At 41.7% G+C, this 19120-nt stretch overlaps 2 protein-coding genes across 2 annotated transcripts in view; one reads left to right on the top strand and one right to left on the bottom strand.

The window, feature by feature from the left end:
• Positions 1–542: 542 nt before the first annotated feature.
• morn2.L (MORN repeat containing 2 L homeolog) lies at positions 543–17222 on the bottom strand. The gene is given in 5 exon segments (NM_001171791.1): positions 543–1002; positions 3332–3468; positions 4492–4598; positions 6328–6378; positions 17151–17222. Coding segments are annotated over 5 exon segments (423 nt in total). The 5' UTR covers positions 17176–17222; the 3' UTR covers positions 543–899.
• Positions 17201–19120, top strand: part of dhx57.L (DEAH-box helicase 57 L homeolog) — a 39490-nt gene continuing 37570 nt past the window's right edge. Inside the window, exon 1 of the mRNA XM_018262931.2 lies at positions 17201–17351. The gene's annotated coding sequence lies outside the window, so the exon portion shown is untranslated. The remainder of the gene's footprint in view (positions 17352–19120) is intronic.

The raw sequence follows: 19120 nt of genomic DNA, 5'->3' as shown, positions 1-19120 counted from the left end.
AGCACAAGTCACATGTCAGATTTTAAAATTAAATATAAAAAAATCTGTTTGCTCTTATGAGAAATGGATTTCAGTGCAGAATTCTGCTGGAGCAGTCCTGGATCATTGCTGCTATTGAGAAGTTGAAACTTTAGACTGGAGCAATAAGTTCAGTATATACAATATGGTTCTCCTTTAAATAAACACAACCACAGCAGATTGCTACTTACTATATGATATAAAAGGAATATGTCAGGATATTGGTAATCTGGAAGAGTATTGATGCTTTCTTATTAGGCTAAGGCAGTGCAGAGAATCGTTTGCATTATCTAGGGCAGAACAGCTGTTTAAATCTGCCAGTGTATGGTTGGCTTTACAGTCAGCAGCAGTAAGAGTTTATTCTGTTGCTAATATTTTTCCACACTATCTCCGGCATTTAAAAGTGCGTAATCAAGGTAAAGAAGACCATAAAAGGTTGTGCCCTGTGTGGTCTATGGTTTTTTATTTATCTTATGATGTATTTTATGGTATTGGTGGCAGCCATAACAGCAGTGAGTCCATTGTCTCATTCCAATTAAGCTTTATTGATATTTCTGGATCAGCTTCAAATAAATATAGCGTTTGTAACACTATAAAGACATTGTTAAAGTTGTTAAAAACAATGTCCTCTGCCCTTTCTATTGGTGTACACTGATTTGTCATATTTTGCCCCTACTCAACAGTATATATATCTCTTAATAAAATACTAATAATATAGCTTTGCTATAGGAAGAACTGCGCAAGACTCTTTTCAATGCAGGGACATTGTGTTTTTCTTTAACTGAATCACTTCTTCTTCTGTATCACCAGAGGGTCAAGCAATAAAGTGCTACAGATGACTAACTTGAAGACGATGTCCTTCTTTCGGTGCAACTCTGGAACTATATTTGCAGCTTTAATTTTAATCCTGGTGCTACTTTATAATGAAACATTCCTCTCCATTGCAGTCCGTGTGCATCCACGTATTCACCTTCTCCCTCCATTCTGTGAAAGTAAAGAGTATGTGAGCCTTGATTCTCTTTGACACATACTTCATGCATGAAATGCTTTAATTTGCTGTCCTAGATGTCTACACTAAATAGGCAGTTATCTGAAACTAGATAAAATGTGACATTTCAAAAATGTACAGAAATGTTGTTTCATGTGTCTTTTTAATTAACAGAAATAATTCACGTTTCAATGGTATGAACTTATTTGATGTAACCCTGCACAAATTCCGTACATATGAATAATTATCAGGTATATTTTTCATATAAATAAATCTGATCAAAACAAATGCTGGAAGGTTTCTGAATTTGTTGTTTTTCACATAACATGGGGAAGTCACAAACTGAAGGCCAATTAGGGTGAGATTTGTGGGCCATTTATATTACATGTTAAGGGAGTTCACCCAGAAAGTCAACAAGTTAAGAAGATTTGCTTATTTGCTGAATTGGATATCCCTCAAACTATTCAATGGAGACTGCTACATCAATGTTTCTATAGCTATAACTTTGTTTTATGAGGGTAAGATATTTGCTTATTTGTTGTCCTATATACCACCAGAACTATAGCAGGTTGATAGTAACACCTCAGTTTCTGAATATCTATAACCTGATAATATGTTGGATCTTAAAGTACAGCTTAAACCAAAAAGGCCCAGAAAACCACTTTTAGGCATCTCTTATTATATTATTACAAAAAACTTTGATTGTTAATTGTCACAAGGCAGCTTCATTTTGTCTCAAGTTTAACTATAGCAGTGGGGTGATTTTTGCATAGTCTTTTTTTAACTTTTTTAACATTGTGTTCTGTGTTGTAAATTACCCCTTCTGAATTTAGTCTGCTGTTTGCCAATCCCTGTTCTTTAAATCAATGTAGTTTATTATATCTTTATAATGCCAGTAACTCTGTTTGCTCTAGTAGTTAAGCCTCTATCCTGGATAATTCAAGGAAACCAGCAGATCATCTCAGGGTAGGGCAACTGTAATAAAAAAAAAAGTCTTGTTCTGAAAGCATTAATATATTTGGAATCCTCTGGGAAATATTTGACCCACATTTCTTATATTGGAGTACTTTCATAGATTCTCTGACCTAAAACGGAACTGGCACAAATTCTATATGAAAAAATGGTCAGGATACCTATAGGTGAAGCACCCTTGAAATAGAAAACAGAATCCGAATCAAAATACTTATTTGTGACCATAAAAAGGGATTATTTACCAACTGTGGGACAGGGTGCAAAGTGGAATAATCAGGTGCAAACTGCCATGTTTTTTTCACTTTTTACCCTGCCCTGTGGTAGATGCGTGCATATACAAGTCCTTGTGCTCCAGAATGGTTGCAATGTATTCATAAAGGGAGTGCTTGGAGAGGCACGTAGGTATCTCTATTCCATTTTCCAACTGCAATTTAAACCTCCATTCTGTCACTAAGGAGCAGATTTATCAAAATGTTAGATCAAAGCTCACCACAGAAAAAAATCACCCACTTTATATTCATTCCTATGGGGGTTTTAGAAGAGTATCAAATGGTGAAATCTAACTTTCACCAATACGCATCTAAAAACCCTACTGGAATAAACTCAGGCCCGGATTTGTGGCAAGTGACAAAGGCCCGGGCCTAGGACGGCACATTTGTAGGGGCGGCATAGTAACATAGTAAGTAAGGTTGAAAAAAGACACATGTCCATCGAGTTCAACCTTTTTTTTTATTTTTTTATTAACTACCTGTCTGCCAGTTGATCCAGAGGAAGGCATGCCGCCCAGCCACTTCTATAATTACGGGTTCCTACAGGAAACCCGAAGCACAGTTTCCTGTATAGTGCCTGATCGGTGAATTTGTGTGAGAAATGCCGGATCTTGTAGTTTCTCTACAGCTTAGAACTTTGACAGGCTCTGGGGTAAGGAAACTTGTGGACTACGATTACAACAAGACTTTGCCAAGCCCCACCTGTATGTGTGCAGCCATATGATAGGGAGGAATGAGAATTGGGGAGGAGCCATGGGTTGGAGCTGAGAAAGTTGGAGAGAGGAGAAAGTTGGAAGGAATTAGGTGAGAGGTTAAAAAAGATTTGAGCTGGGGGTAGGGACGTGCATTGGTGGCAGCTTGCGTCTGCTTGACAGTTGTGGTGCGCACACACAACGGTAACGCGTGCGCATGCGTCAGTGGCGTGTGCACACAACCGGGTTAGGGGGCGCAGGAGGCGTCCGGCCTAGGGGCGCGCTATTTTCAAATCTGGCACTGAATAAACTCAAGGTGGTTGAATGCCCCTTAGTGGCAAAAGCTAAACAAGTAGTTTTCATGCTTTTTGAAAGTAAGGTTTAAATCTCACCTGTTCTGGTTAAAGATTCCTATATATCTGGCTCCATTTGGGAAAATGTATGTACCATTCCCATGAAACATATTATCAGTAAATTCTCCTTCATAAACTGCTCCTGATGGATGTTCAAGTTTTCCGATGCCATTCATCTGTAGTATAAGAGAATTTAATATTCTGACTCAAGACACGCAAAAAACACATTCTGGCTCAGATATAATTTCATGAGAAAAACTTATTTTATGGTTATCCTATGGGAATATATGGAATTGAATAAATGCATACATTTTTGTAATCTAATTTAATCTGGCCCGTTGTATGCAAAATAAATAAAGTAAATTGCTCTACTACTTGACTTTAGCAGAAAGATAGGCAAAACTGTAGGGCTTGTTTACAGTGCACTTCACAGTGTGGACAGTGCAAAAAAAAAAAAAAAACGTCTGTAATCTGCCATTTTCTCTGCAATAGTCACAGGCCTTCGTGCTCCATTTCTGAGACCTGCATCTCTCTTCACTAATACAGTGCTGACTGCGTAAGTGAGATGGGGGAGGACGTAGGTGACCCCCTTCCACCCCTTTACTTTGGCGTCATTCAGAAATGCAAGTTAGGGAGTTGCAGAAAGTGCAGCCAGCATTGGGCTCTTTATTACCACTTGAATTAGGGCTGAGCTGTCTCCTGACGCTGCTCTCTGCACTAAGTGCTGGATATTTAATCAGGCACAAGTGCTCTGTAAGTGAATACTAAGGGGTGTGCTCTTGCACCCCTTAGCACGCTTGCACTTATGCATCTGGGATTTGTAAATGACATCTTGTATGTATTAAAACTAATTTGGGGTTATTTATAAAAACTAAGCAAATTGCTCCTGGGTAGCAACACATGGCATTGCTTTCATTGTTCTAACTGCACCTGGCTGTAACTTGGTAACCAATAATTGGTTGATATGGTTTACTACACAGGGAGAAATTTACCAGGTATTTATAAATTAGTCCCATTCTGTAAAATAGTAATGCTTACAGAAGTGACACAAAATCAGACATAAGAGAGAGACAAATATTTTAATCTCTGGGTCTGAGTTTACCCATTGAATTATATGAGTTGATGGGCCTATAGCTTTTGGGGCATGGCACTTTACCTTGCAAAATCAGTATTGTGCACTGCAAGTAAAAAACATTTACCTTATCATTCTTCCATAATCCTGAATAGGTCAAACCACATGGAGTTTTATGGACTCCTGTTCCATTCCTCTCCAATAATTCTGATGGTGTTCTCGTACATTCTCCATCTGAAATGATAGCATGCAATTACATAAGAAATGGATGCCAATTGACCATGTGGCTGCTAGGTTTATAGAAATCTGCACAACAAAAAGTTTGGATGCCTTTTTAGCAAGTGAGGAAAAACAAATGCTTGGTATTAAAACATATAGTATAATGGCCATGCAAGGACTGGCTTGACTTTTCCCATTTCTTTAGATTAAGATGCTTTACAAAGCAATCATTTAAATTAATTGGGCATGTGCCTTCTTTAGGCTAGGGCATACCTTCCAACATTTGAAAATGGGGACAAATAGTATATGAAAACTTTTTAACCATGCCCATTTTGTGCCCACACCCCCTATATGCCATGTCCATTTTACAAACTTTAGCAGGTTATGGAAAATTTGACCACATTCTGGGGGTTTTATGGTCATGTTTTATGTATTATTACAGTTTTGCTAATGAAGGTGAATTTCCCTTTTTGCTGCAAGTCTCATTTCTCCCAAGAGACCTGCTTATCTTAAATAGTTACAAATGTATCTAAGTGCAAGTGCCAAGTATTCTTGGCTCTCTGCCAAAAGCCACGTTTTATTAAGTTTTAGAAACATTGTATCTTTTTCTGGCGTCAGTGAAGAAGATCAATGTGAAATGCAGGACGTTTCAGTAACAAACTGGGACTGCGGGCTAAACTGTCAAAACGGAACTGTCTCGTGAAAAACAGGTATGGGCTAGGAATGTAGCTATCTCTGATTATTTGATTACTGGAAGTGCATAGCACAAAACTACATTTGGTCTGTTTTAGTCAAGCTATCTACAAACCCCTACTTTACCACATAATTTATTAAAGTCCTCTACATATTGCAGAGCTAAGCAGGCCTCAAGTTCATAAACAAGTCAGGATCAGAGTTACCCTCAGTTTGGCAAATATGAATCAGCGATAACTACCTAAATAATTAACAGCAGTAAAACAAGAATATATAAAGAATGGCTTAATCCATGGCTGCTTAGGTTTGTCGGGCATGCAATCGGTGACCTGAAAACCCACAGATGTAAACCCCGATTGTACTATAGCTACATTTTATTCATATAAAACTGAACACATAAATTATATTGACTAAAATAAAAAGTACACTAAAAGCTTATGTAAGGTATGTGTATAATAAAAAGAGTAATTATCGCTTTAATATCAAACTGTAAAAGTACCTGGGAGTTGGCAGGCATACCTGCAGGGACCTTCGCAGCCTTCCTCTGTTGGTGCACGTCAGTTTAACGTCATTGTGCTTGGTGTAAAATTAAGAAAAAGGCACCACGTCCTACTTCTCATTGCCAAAAGTAGGTCTATTGTGCAGAGTTTCTGGGTGCACTTCTAGTCTGTTTCTCTGTTCCTTGACCACCGCTGTTTTGCTACCTGAACCGACCTTTGCCTGTTATTGACTATTCTTCCAGATCCTTACTCTGTACTGCGCTGACCGATTGATTTTGACCCCGGCCTGTTGTACGACTACAATTAGCTCTTACCCTATCCCTCCTGTCACACGTTACGGTTCCCTTGTCTGCCCAGAACTTTTGCCTTGGTTCTCTCACTTAAAGACCTGGCAGCATCTGAGTAGTGGAGGGCTCCTCCAGAAGCAAAAGGTGGCTGTTATAGGTGGAAACGTGAGCCGTGACCAGAAGCCTGGCATCTGTTCTGGGTTTTGGGATACCAAATATGACACAAACACTCTTATACATGCCACATTAACTACTCAATCTTACCATATGTGTCTCCATTGGGGAAAACAAATGAAATCTGAAATACTTCTGGAGCTGTGGGGAGAAAAAAAATCTGTTACCTTATAGACTGATACCACAAGGAGAATATACAATCAATTGTTCGGTAAAATTGACTATTCACAGTTATATTTTGTCAAACAATGAGGTCAACTGAACCTAACACGATGTCCTTTAGTGGGATTAAGCTCCACTAACAGTGGTTTTCAATACTGATGCCATTGTACTATAGTTTATTCGACAAAATGGAAATTTATTGTGTATTTACAAATCAAACCTCGACATATGAATTTCCACTGCTGACTGGTTGCACTGGTTTCTAGACTGGGTCAAGAGCTGACAGTTTACTTTTTACATCCACCTAATCCAAAATGTCCCTGAAGGATGTCCAGCAATAACCACCATGCCATCCATTTTCACACGTGTAGTACAAATGCCACCTACAATTTCTCTTGAGTCATCAGTGCCAATACTGCATACATATACCGTATACATTTTATCACCCGTCTGTAGGTTTTCTATAATATTATGTGTAGGTAGGGCACATACAGAACACAGGGAAAATTAGTTATTATTATTATTAGTGTTATTTATAGTGCATTCATTTTAACATTCTTATGACTTTCCCTATTTATCACACCTAGTTAAACAATTATGAAAGCTGAAAAACACCATATCTGTAAACTCCAATGGAAGCTATCCAGTTTAGTCCCCCCCCCTCGTCACCCATTCGCATCATTATGTTCCATTCCCCTGGTTTTAACAATTTCCCCCTACAAGTAACATGTGCGCATGCACAGTGAGCTTTCAGTGATGTGAGAAAGGCTCTCCCAAAAAGCCCCACCCCCACAATAAATAGGCCATGCCCACATTTTCAGTGGCACACTGTTGTTCCCCCCAGGCTACCTCATTAAAAAGTTGGCATCTCAAAAACAGTTTGCTTTTGGTTAATGCGTTTTTGAGGACACCCATTGAAACTAGCATTTATATACTTGCAATAATTCATTATGTGACAAACAGGCAAGATACTGCAATGTAGCATGTTTATATTGATATAAACTCACTTTTCAAGTAAAATGTTGATATTGTAATAATTGTAGTGACCTTCTGCTGGGCAGGGCTGGATTTCAAAGTTACGTGCCCCATGGCCAGCGATCAAATAGCCAGCATGCTGCCTGTCTCTCCTGTCAGATGCACACACTCGCAGAAGCAATCTTGCACAAAAAAGTCGCTCTAGATGAAGACCCTACAAGTCACTTTACATTAAGAAACAGAAGCCGCACCAGGACAGGAGATTTTAAAGAAGAACTAAACCCCTTGAGGTACAAAAAGACCCCCTCAACTGCCCTCCATCAGCCCCTATATATATACTTTCCAATTACTAGTGGCACGTGATGCAATCCTTAAAAAGACTAAAGTTGGAAATATTATTATAGTGTATCATCGTCAGCAAATAGACCCATGTGGGGTATAAGAGAAATTACTACTCATAAAGATAACAACTCTGAACAAAAGCCTCCCCTGAAAGCCTTGGAACAAAGAGATGCCACAGTTTCAAGAAAGGAAGGTTTTGTGTGCATGAATCTGATCCTCTGAACATCAGTCTTTTCACAAACTTTCCATTTGTTTTATATTCCAACATGGGGACATTATTATATATTTATATTCCAACTGAAGATACTTCTTTATAACAGTTTTTTTTCCGTTTTTTTTATCTTCCTGAAAACTCCATCACATGCTACAAGTAACTGAAATGAAGTGTGTTAAAAAGATTTGTGTTAAAAAAAAAGGCTTTAGTTCCTCACATTTTTATGCAATCCACTGAATTAAAGTCTGCAGTTCAACTGCATCTGAGTTGTTTCATTTAAAAATCATTGTGGTAATGTACAGAACCAAAATTAGAAAAAAAAGTTGTCTGTCCAAATATTTATGGAACCATTCTTATTCAATCGGGGGTCCACTTCTGATTTCTGTGAATCAATAACCAAGCCAAAGGGACTTGCCCCAGTTTATTGGCAGTCCATGTGCAAAACCATTAATATCAAAAGATATATGTCCCAAGGCTTTTCAATAGTAAAAATAAATTATTTATTGAAATTCATATTAAAAATTGGATACATACTGACCCCACATGGCCCACCTTACGCGTTTCGTACTCTCCGGCACTTAGTCATAGGTGTCTCTGAGACACCTATTATGTCTCTGAGATACCTATGACTAAGTGCTGGAGGGTACGAAACGCGTAAGGTGGGCCATGTGGGGTCAGTATGTATCCAATTTTTAATATGAATTTCAATAAATAATTTATTTATACTATTGAAAAGCCTTGGGACATATATCTTTTGATATTAATGGTTTTGCAAATATTTATGGGCCTAACTGTATAGGCATGTATGTAGCACAATTCCTTTAATGGGACTTTCAGGTTGGCATTTATACATTTATAATACACAAAAGCCATGAATATCTTGTAAATTATATCCTTATAAACGGTGAGTTCTGATGTCATCAGTTACAAACGCGAGTTCTGATGTCATTTCAGTCACATGACTCATTGAAATTTGTGTATTATAATAAATAAAGTACCCCCAGTTGCAAAATATGAGGATATTAGAAGTTACCTCGGAGTTCCATGGCCTGTATAAAAACACTCGGCCTTCTGCCTCGTGTTTTTATATGGTCATGAAACTCCTCGGTAACTTATAATATCCTTATATTTTACAAGAGGGGGTACTTTATTTACTATATAAATGGTGCGTTCTGACGTCAGGGTTCATAACAGGGGTCCCCGGGCGCCGAATTTGATGCTGCTGCATTCAAATTAAACGCCTTTGGCCTCGTGCTTCTATATGGTCACATAACTCCTCAGTGACATAATATCTTTATAAATTACAGAAGTGGGTACAGTATCCACTATATAATACACAAAAGCCATGAATATCTTGTAAATTATATCCTTATAAACGGTGAGTTCTGATGTCATTTCTGTCACATGACTCACTGAAATTTGTGTATTATAATAAATAAAGTACCCCCAGTTGCAAAATATTAGGATATTAGAAGTTACCTCTGAGTTTCATGACCTGTTTATTCACTATATATTTTACAAGAAGGGCTACTCACTATATAAATTTTAGTATGTAATATGCAGCTTTTAGGTTACATAAACCCCATGCTTTGCCTGTGTAGGGATGTGAAAATCTTAGACACCCTTACACTTTATTGACAGGCACATCTCTAGCTATTTGGAGACCTAAATGGGTCCTAAAACACAGTTGGGAGGGGTACTGTGTTCCTGTGCTTATGTAATCCCTGCAATTCACACAGTGACCTGAGTGGTGCTGTGCCAGAGTATAAAAGGGTTAGGAGCCATGCGGTCTGGAGTCCATTTGCTGCTAAATCCTCCCTCTGTCTGCAGCAGAGGTTGGGAGCGGTGGAACTCATCTTAGTACTTAGTAAGTGTTAGTTATACTCTGTTATAGATCACTCTAGGAGTGACAGAAAGGTTAAATAGTTGAGCAGCTCAAGGCTCCACCGAGGAGATTAGTGGGATTAAGATCCCCGGGTATTACTAACCCAGAGAGGGACTTAAGTGTTGAGATTAGGGATAATAGGTTCCCCCCCTAAGAACACCAAGAGTTTCTATCGACTAATTGATCCATACCTGCTGTTAATTTACTCTTTGCTGTGAGTATATGTCTCCTTTGTGCTGCTGTGTTAATCTAGGTTATATATTCCATTGTGAATGTTGCTATACTGTTCAATAAATCTAGTTCCTTGTTTAAGCAAAACAAAACCACTGGCGCCCATCATTGTGTTACTGCACCAAGTTACAGTTGCACTACACCCTGCCTCCACCTTGTGCGAGGGCTTGCCCCTGGGAAAGAGAGCTCATAGGTGGTAAGAGCCCATCAAGGAAAGTAGCTAAACCGCTAAAAGAATAAAGCAGTTTACTATAGTGCTACATTTTGGCGCCCAACGTGGGGCCCTGAAGGGGTTAACTGTAATTCCGCACCGCAGCCTAGTGTGACAGGCGCTGCGAGTGCGGACCCAAGAGGCAAAAGGAGGATTTTGTGGTTTTTACCTTCGCTGATAAGTTGTTGGAACTGGGCCTACTCTTCCAAGAGGGAACATTGTAGGTCATCATGCCGCTACTTCGTCCCCAAGAGGTGTACGCGTGGGCGGAAGCAGAGCAAGTTAACCCCCGCTGTGCCTTTGCAGTGGATCGAGTTCCCACCGGCTGCAGCGTAAAGCTCATGCATCCTACCCTCATTTACCATGTGAGGTTAAAGGGCATCCGACTCGTGATGGAAATGGAGTCGAGAGTCCTGGGGTACCGGGCGAGACTGTACTGTGGCCCCCGGGAGCTAGGGGACGATGAAGGACCGTATACTGTTTACCCGGTGGGAACTTATCCCCTTGGCTGCCCTGTTGTATATGCTGGGTCTGCAACCTCCCTGCCACTTGCGCTGGAGGTAAAGACGGAACCTCTCGATTCCGCCACAGTGGTTAGTGGACTGGATTCCCCGGGAAAAGTAGAGGCCCTTAGCTCAAGTGCAGGGACGATGCTGCCTACTCTTGTCATTGCTGGGACAAAATACCCGAAGCTGAAGGTTTTTTCGGGAACTCTCCCTGTCCCTGAAGGAGAGCAGGGTTTTGAAGAGTGGCAGGAGGCTGCAGTGCAGATGATAGAAGAATGTCCATGCCCTGAGGGGGATAAACGGATCCGGTTAACCGAAAATCTGCGCCCTCCTGCCAGTCAGGTGGTTAAGTTATTTTGCAAGGCTCACTTAAAAGCTTCTGTTAGAGATTGTCTGAAAGCACTCGAGGAAGTATATGGGGCTTGTGACAATCCGCATAATTTGCTCCATATGTTCAGAAGCTTGTATCAAGAGGAGGGAGAGCTTGTGTCCACCTTTGTGCGTAGGTTACAAAGCAAGCTATGGACATTAGTTCACAAGGAAGTTATCCCTGTTGCTGAGGTTGATGAGATGCGACGCACCCAACTTCTACAGGGACTGCAGGCAAGCCATCCCATAGCCATGGAGCTGCGTATTATGTATCGGCAGGGTACTCCGCCCGAAATGGGTGCCATCATGGGTGTAGTAAAAGAAAGGGAAGCTGAACTTGAGAGAGTGTCCGCTCACAGTAAGAAGGTGACAACTGGGAGTCTTCCCTCTGCTCAGAAGGATCTAAAGGGAGCCCTTAGGAAGACCCCAGATTCGTCCCTCCGGCCTAGGATGGCTTCACTAGCCAAGACTTTTAGTGCTACTGCCCAGCTAGACTGCTTTCGATGTGGACATCAGGGCCATAGAGTGTACCAGTGTTACCCGTCAGTTGGCTCGGGTGAATTCCACAGTAAAGGGGGTCAGTTACCTTCGAAGCGAAAGGGCACGCAGAAGGGTTGGAAACCTCTGAACCTCCCTGGGGTGGGACGACGGTGTACTTTCAGCCTGCTTGTGAATGGTGTCCCGACCACCGCACTATTTGATACGGGTTCCCAATTGACCATTATACATCGTCCGTTTTACCTTCAACACCTCAGTCACCTTCCCTTGCAAACAGTGGGTCCTGTACCGGTGTTTGGTGTGGGGACGGGCCCTACATACATGGATGGCTGTGTGGAAGTACAACTGCACATCCCCGGACTTGTAGGAGACAACGATCCCCCCATCACTGTGGTTGCTTATGTGAGTCCCCCACCAGGAGGTAAGGAAGCGGCTCCAGTCATTGTTGGCTCCAATGTGAAAGCTGTTGAGGAGGCGTTTCTACGATTCCTTCAACCCCGGGAGGGAACCCCATTAACCGTGTTGCCCGTATCTCCAGAGTTGCAAGCAATTTGCCAAACTTTCGCTCCCGAGTCACCTGGGGGTTGTATAGGAAACCCTTGGTATCCGGTGGAAATTCCACCAGGGGGAGTACGGAACCTACGAGTGTATGTGGAAATTGTGTCTACTACCCCTGGCAGTTACTTTTTGTTGGAGACTGACCCGCACGAAGCTGTCCGAAATGGTTGGGAGATAGTTCCTGAGAGGAAAGATTACCGGCGTAAATGTCCTCGTACCGATGTGGTCACAGTTAAAAACATTACCTCTTATACTGTTACCATCCCTGCCTGGTATACGGTTGGACATTGCTACCCGGTGGAGAGTGTTAATCCCTGCTCAGTTCCTGAGGGGAAAGAGGACATTAAACTTAATTTCAAGTTGGAGGAGGCTGATGATCCGATGGAACACCGTCATATGCTTGAGCAGAAGTTATTGCTGTACCGGGATGTTTTCTCCGTAGATGAGATGGATGTGGGTTGCGCTAAACGTGCTGAACATAGTATCAGATTGAGTGATGATACCCCTTTCCGAGAGAGGTCCAGGCGCATACCTCCTCGTGATCTGGAAGATGTTCGGAAGTATTTGGACAAGATGAAGGATCAACGAATAATCGTTGAATCACGCAGTCCATATGCCTCACCAATTGTGATCGTACGAAAGAAAAATGGTAGTGTTCGCCTATGTGTGGATTACCGAACATTAAATAGACGCACTGTCCCAGATCAGTATACGCTACCCCGTATTGATGAAGCACTGGATGCATTACATGGTAGTGCATGGTTCTCTGTGATGGACTTACGCTCGGGGTATTATCAAATTCCCATGAGTAGGGATGACCAAGAGAAGACTGCTTTTATCTGTCCTTTGGGGTTCTATGAGTTCACCCGCATGCCTCAAGGTATAAGTGGGGCCCCTGCCACCTTTCAGCGTCTCATGGAGAAGGTGTTGGGTGATCTGACTCCCAGGCATTGCATAGTCTACTTGGATGATATAATTGTGTTTGGCTCTACTTTGGAAGAACACGATACCAGGTTGTTTAATGTTTTGGATCGCTTGCGGCAGGAGGGTTTGAAGCTTTCTGTTGATAAATGCAAGTTCGCTCGTAAGGCGGTGAAGTTTGTGGGACATATTGTGTCTGCAGAAGGCATTGCTACTGACCCCGAGAAAGTGGCAGCTGTCCGAGATTGGCCGAGGCCAACCAATTTGACTGAACTTAGATCCTTCTTGGGATTCTGTGGATATTATCGGAGATTTGTAGAGGGATATTCCAGACTTGCTCATCCCTTGAATGGCTTGCTGGCAGGGAGTGCTTCCAAGCAGACCCAGTCTGTCCAGCCCCCCCTTAAAGATCGGTGGTCCACCGATTGTGAGGAAGCTTTCTTAACTCTAAAGAAAAGACTCACGGAGGCTCCTGTCCTAGCTTATGCTGATCCTCAGAAACCGTATGTTTTGCATGTTGATGCCAGTTATGAAGGACTGGGCGGCATTCTTCATCAAGAATACCCGGAGGGTCTGAAGCCTGTTGCCTATGTTAGCCGAAGTCTTAATCCAGCCGAAAAGAATTACCCAGTGCACAAATTGGAGTTTTTGGCGTTGAAATGGGTAATTACCGACAAACTGCATGATTATCTCTATGGGGTTAAGTTTGAGGTAAGGACAGACAATAACCCATTGACTTATATCTTAACCACTGCTAAGTTGGATGCTGCTGGGCATCGGTGGTTGGCCGCTTTATCCAATTATCAGTTCTCTCTGAAGTACAAGCCTGGTCCTAAAAATGTAGGTGCTGATGCCTTATCCAGACGTCCTGGTCTACCTCCTTGTCTGGAAGAGGATGAATGGGAGGAATTACCTAGTTTGTCAGTAGCTGCTCACTGTGCTACTGCAGCTATGAAGAATGGTCAAGTGGCTTTTTCTGAATTGCGGTTGGTGGATTCCTTGGGAGGAAAAGAAGATTGCATTCCTTCTATGTACGCATATCCTACGACGTTAGGAGTATCCCAGAGTCTTCAACTAAGTAATGGTGATATGATTCGGGGACAAAAGAGAGACCCAGTGGTTCGGTATGTCCGAGAGGCTGTCGCCAGAAAGGATCCCGAGCTTATGAGAAAGACTATACCTAAAGATAGTCGGATATTCTTGAAAGAATGGGACAAGCTGAAGTTTATTGATGGGAGTCTCTATCGGATTCAGTTGTTTCATGATCACCCGGAGAGGAGGCAGTTGGTGTTACCTCAAGTTTATCGGCGAATGGTATTGAGGAGCTTACATGATCAACATGGTCATCTAGGGGTGGAAAAGACTTTTGGACTGATTCGTGATCGGTTCTTCTGGCCCCGAATGAGAGAGATGGTGGTCGAGTACTGCAGGCGTTGTGTCCCTTGTTTGCAAAGAAAGTCTTTACCCACTCGGGCTGCTCCTATGGAACACTTAAAGAGCACTGGGCCGTTGGATTTAGTCTGTATGGATTTCCTGTGTATTGACAAAGACTCTAGTGGGATTGGAAACATATTAGTTGTGACTGATCATTATACTAGATATGCCCAAGCCTATCCCACAAAAGATCAGAAGGCCGCTACTGTGGCTAAGGTGTTATGGGAGAAGTTCTTTGTCCATTATGGTTTACCCAATCGACTTCACTCTGATCAGGGAAGAGATTTTGAGAGTCGGTTGATAAAGGAACTACTAGATCTGTTAAATGTGGCTAAGAGTCGCACGACTCCTTATCATCCTGAAGGAGATGCTCTTCCTGAGAGGTTCAATCGAACCCTGTTGGACATGTTGGGTACTCTTTCGGTCACAGAAAAACCCTCTTGGAGTCGTCATGTAAGTGCCCTGGTTCATGCCTATAATTGTACCCGGCATGAGTCCACTGGGTTTTCGCCCTATTTCCTTATGTTCGGAAGGGAAGCACGACTGCCCATAGATGTACAGCTGGGGGTTTCTACTGATGGAATTGGATGTAAGGAGCACTATCAATATGTGAATCGCCTTCGGAATAGCTTGAAGGAAGCTTATTGCCTGGCTGAGGAAAATGCTGCAAAGGTCAATGCTGGGAATAAACGTCGGTTTGATGCTAAAGTACGGTACCGTGAATTGAAGCCTGGAGATAAAGTGCTTTTACGTAACTTAGGTCCCAGTGCAAAGCATAAGCTGGCAGATCGATGGAGGAAGGAGTTATTTGAGGTAGTAGCCAAGCTACCCAGTGTTCCGGTGTATCGGATTCAGGGTACGGATGGAAGAGTCAAAGCTTGGCACCGAAACCATTTGCTGCCTGTTCCTCAGGTTCCTCAGATGAATACTAATTCCGAAGTGGTGGAGGACGATGGTTTGGTTCCAAATGATGGTGTAAGAGAAGAAGAAGTTCCATCTACTACTGAAAGTGGAGAAATGCTTGCACTTGGTGAAGGAAGTGATGATATACTTCACGGAGGTGAGTTAGATATTGATGCCCCTCCCTTCCAGCCGCATTCTCCAGGATATCCAGCCCCTGACCCAGTGGAGTGCAGGGGGTCCAACCCTGAACCATTGAGAAGAGGTGATCGGGTTAGGAGGCCTCCTTCCCTATTTACTTATGACACTGTGGGTAGGCCCACTTATGGGGTACCTGGATATTTTGGTCCTTCCTCAGCTGTGATGAGTCTGATTGATGCTCATGCCAGATTGGTACATATGATGCCTGTATGTTGTTAGAGATGGAACTATAAAAGGATTTTTCTTCAATTTACTCCAGTTGGAGTTAGACCTATGGACTGTCTTAGTAATACCTGCCCATTGGGTAGGTTCATTCCATTTTTTTTCTTCCTCCTAAGTGCATTTGAAAGAGGACTGTGGGTTCGACTATTTGATGGACTAGAATACTGATTGTGTTTGAACTGCAGTATTTCTAACTTGTTTTTTTTTTAAAAGGTCTTGCATGATGTGCCTTAACTGCTATATTGATTCTTTGAAGGTGCCTTGCCGGGACGGAAGGAATTCACCAGGGGGAGAATGTAGGGATGTGAAAATCTTAGACACCCTTACACTTTATTGACAGGCACATCTCTAGCTATTTGGAGACCTAAATGGGTCCTAAAACACAGTTGGGAGGGGTACTGTGTTCCTGTGCTTATGTAATCCCTGCAATTCACACAGTGACCTGAGTGGTGCTGTGCCAGAGTATAAAAGGGTTAGGAGCCATGCGGTCTGGAGTCCATTTGCTGCTAAATCCTCCCTCTGTCTGCAGCAGAGGTTGGGAGCGGTGGAACTCATCTTAGTACTTAGTAAGTGTTAGTTATACTCTGTTATAGATCACTCTAGGAGTGACAGAAAGGTTAAATAGTTGAGCAGCTCAAGGCTCCACCGAGGAGATTAGTGGGATTAAGATCCCCGGGTATTACTAACCCAGAGAGGGACTTAAGTGTTGAGATTAGGGATAATAGGTTCCCCCCCTAAGAACACCAAGAGTTTCTATCGACTAATTGATCCATACCTGCTGTTAATTTACTCTTTGCTGTGAGTATATGTCTCCTTTGTGCTGCTGTGTTAATCTAGGTTATATATTCCATTGTGAATGTTGCTATACTGTTCAATAAATCTAGTTCCTTGTTTAAGCAAAACAAAACCACTGGCGCCCATCATTGTGTTACTGCACCAAGTTACAGTTGCACTACACCCTGCCTCCACCTTGTGCGAGGGCTTGCCCCTGGGAAAGAGAGCTCATAGGTGGTAAGAGCCCATCAAGGAAAGTAGCTAAACCGCTAAAAGAATAAAGCAGTTTACTATAGTGCTACACCTGTTTAGGTGTGTTTTTTTTAAGCTAGAAGTTAATGTTAAGGTGAATGACTCTTACCGTGATCCTCTCATATGCTAAAGCCAGTCAGGCTATTTAGGCTTCTTTTTTGTATTTAGAATCATTAGACAATTACGCAATCAACGTGATACAAATACAAAGTGTACAATACACTGATTATTGTATCTACTACTGTAATTATTTCTCACCGTGCTGTCCCGCAGTCGCCTCCATGTCGAGGTTCAGCAGGTCCTAGACAAAGTTTAGTTTCCATAGCTACGAAACTCCGACAAAGAGGCGGCGGAGGGCGGACCTGACGTATGCGAACAAGCCAATTGGAGAGCAAGAGGCGTGACGCCGGTATCTAGAGACGTCACGTGGTCAGACAGGAAGCCGGCGACTAAATCAGAGTGAGTAGGTTAGGATATGGCCCGAGAAGGGCCACGAGTGAAGTAAAAAAATTATTTAATGCATGTGGAAGTTATGCATATTAATCATAGAAGTGGTTGTTTTTAAAAGTTGTATGGCAGCAGTGCCTATTGGTACCTCGGAGGTTGAAGTTTTCCCTTTATGTATTTGTAGCCCCAACACGTCAGGATAAAGACTGGCAGTATATGTTGATATCTGGGGCTGGAGATGCTGTGGGGCAGCGTTTCTTTAGTCCAGTCCTTTATAGATAAAGGCAGTGTCCCAGCAATGGGCCCCTTCTGACTTAAAATCCGTCACTCGCAGTCATTCCAACACACTTCTGTCTGTTCCCATTGTGCAGCTGTGAGCACTGGATGTGCAGCATTCGTCACTTGTTATTTGTGTGATTTCATGTAGAAATTGCAACCAAGTGTATCATAGTCCTTAAATGTTTAAAATGTCAAATATTGCAAATAATGCATAAAAAGCAACCTTCTGTATCTTTATCCAGTCTTGAGAAGCCTCCACATTCCCCTACTGTTCTACAATTCACAAGCAAGGGAGGAAAGGCAGCTAAGGCCTTAAAGGGGACCCGTCACCCAAAATAATATTCAAAATCCTATGTTATCACATTAGTCAAGCAAAATGAACTTTAATTACACTGTATAAATTATTTGAATCTTGTTTCCTTTAGTCTGGGAATTCATAATTATAGCAAGCAGGCAGCAGCCATTTTGTGGACAATGTTATTAAGACAAGCCTTGTATCATCTCAGAATCTTGTTTGTGCACCAGAATGGGGGACCTGACCATGACCTGGCTAAACAATTAAATGGTGAAGGGAATATGTGGAGAACAGTGACATCTAGGAAGTGCTGAATGGAAAGTGAAAGTAATTGTCTGCCCCGCCTCTATGAGGAGTTGCAAACAATATCTGATCTGATTTTTAAATGAGTTTACAACAGCTATGAATGCTTTAATAAAAAATAGAAATTGGATTTTATGTTTAAGTTGAAAAGGACTTTTATTATACAGATTTTTGTGTCTGGGTGACAGGTTGTAAAAGAATGCTTTTTATTCTGCAGATGGGGGTATTTCATTACCAGAGATATTCTGTAAAAAAGTAGCATGAGCTAATGATAAAGTCCTTGTATTCAACAACAAACAGCAATGAATTGCTAAATCCACAATTAATACATACATTTAATACATGTCCCCACTCTGTATCTAATAGTGAGGCCTTTTCTCCAGTTCGAGTAATGTCATGGCAAAATATCATTCTTTGCCTCCCTGCAGTTTGTACAAGAACAGTAGTTCTGAGTTTTCAGCCTAGCATTGGATGATTTACAGCTTGCCCATGAGAATATGTGTCAAGGACCAAGAGATCTACTACTGCTCAGATACTTTAGCCTTGATGAGCAGGAAAAATGGCAAGCAGCAGTGGCAACTGGCATTTAATTTAGATACGGCACAAAGGAAGCAAAGGAAGGGTTTTAAAAATTTTGGAAAGAGTATTTTTTCTATGGTACATTGTATAGGAAGTCTTGTGTGCACAGTAGAGAGATTCATTGCCATGTCAGGCTTTTTTGGAGCTCACACTTTATTGGCAACTAATTTTACTAGGAAAAAGTGTTAAGTTGATTAAAGGAATGGTAACATCAAAAAATTTAAGTTTTTTAGTAATAAAAACATAATGCAGTGTTGCCCTGCACTGGTAATACTGGTGTGTTTTGTTGACCACGTGTTTTAGATGAATGTATTAGTAATTTAGT

Source organism: Xenopus laevis, chromosome 5L (genome assembly GCF_017654675.1).
Source record: "Xenopus laevis strain J_2021 chromosome 5L, Xenopus_laevis_v10.1, whole genome shotgun sequence".
Classification (NCBI taxonomy): domain Eukaryota; kingdom Metazoa; phylum Chordata; class Amphibia; order Anura; family Pipidae; genus Xenopus; species Xenopus laevis.
Note: the sequence above shows the minus strand (reverse complement) of the source record. Positions and strands in the feature narration are given on the sequence as shown.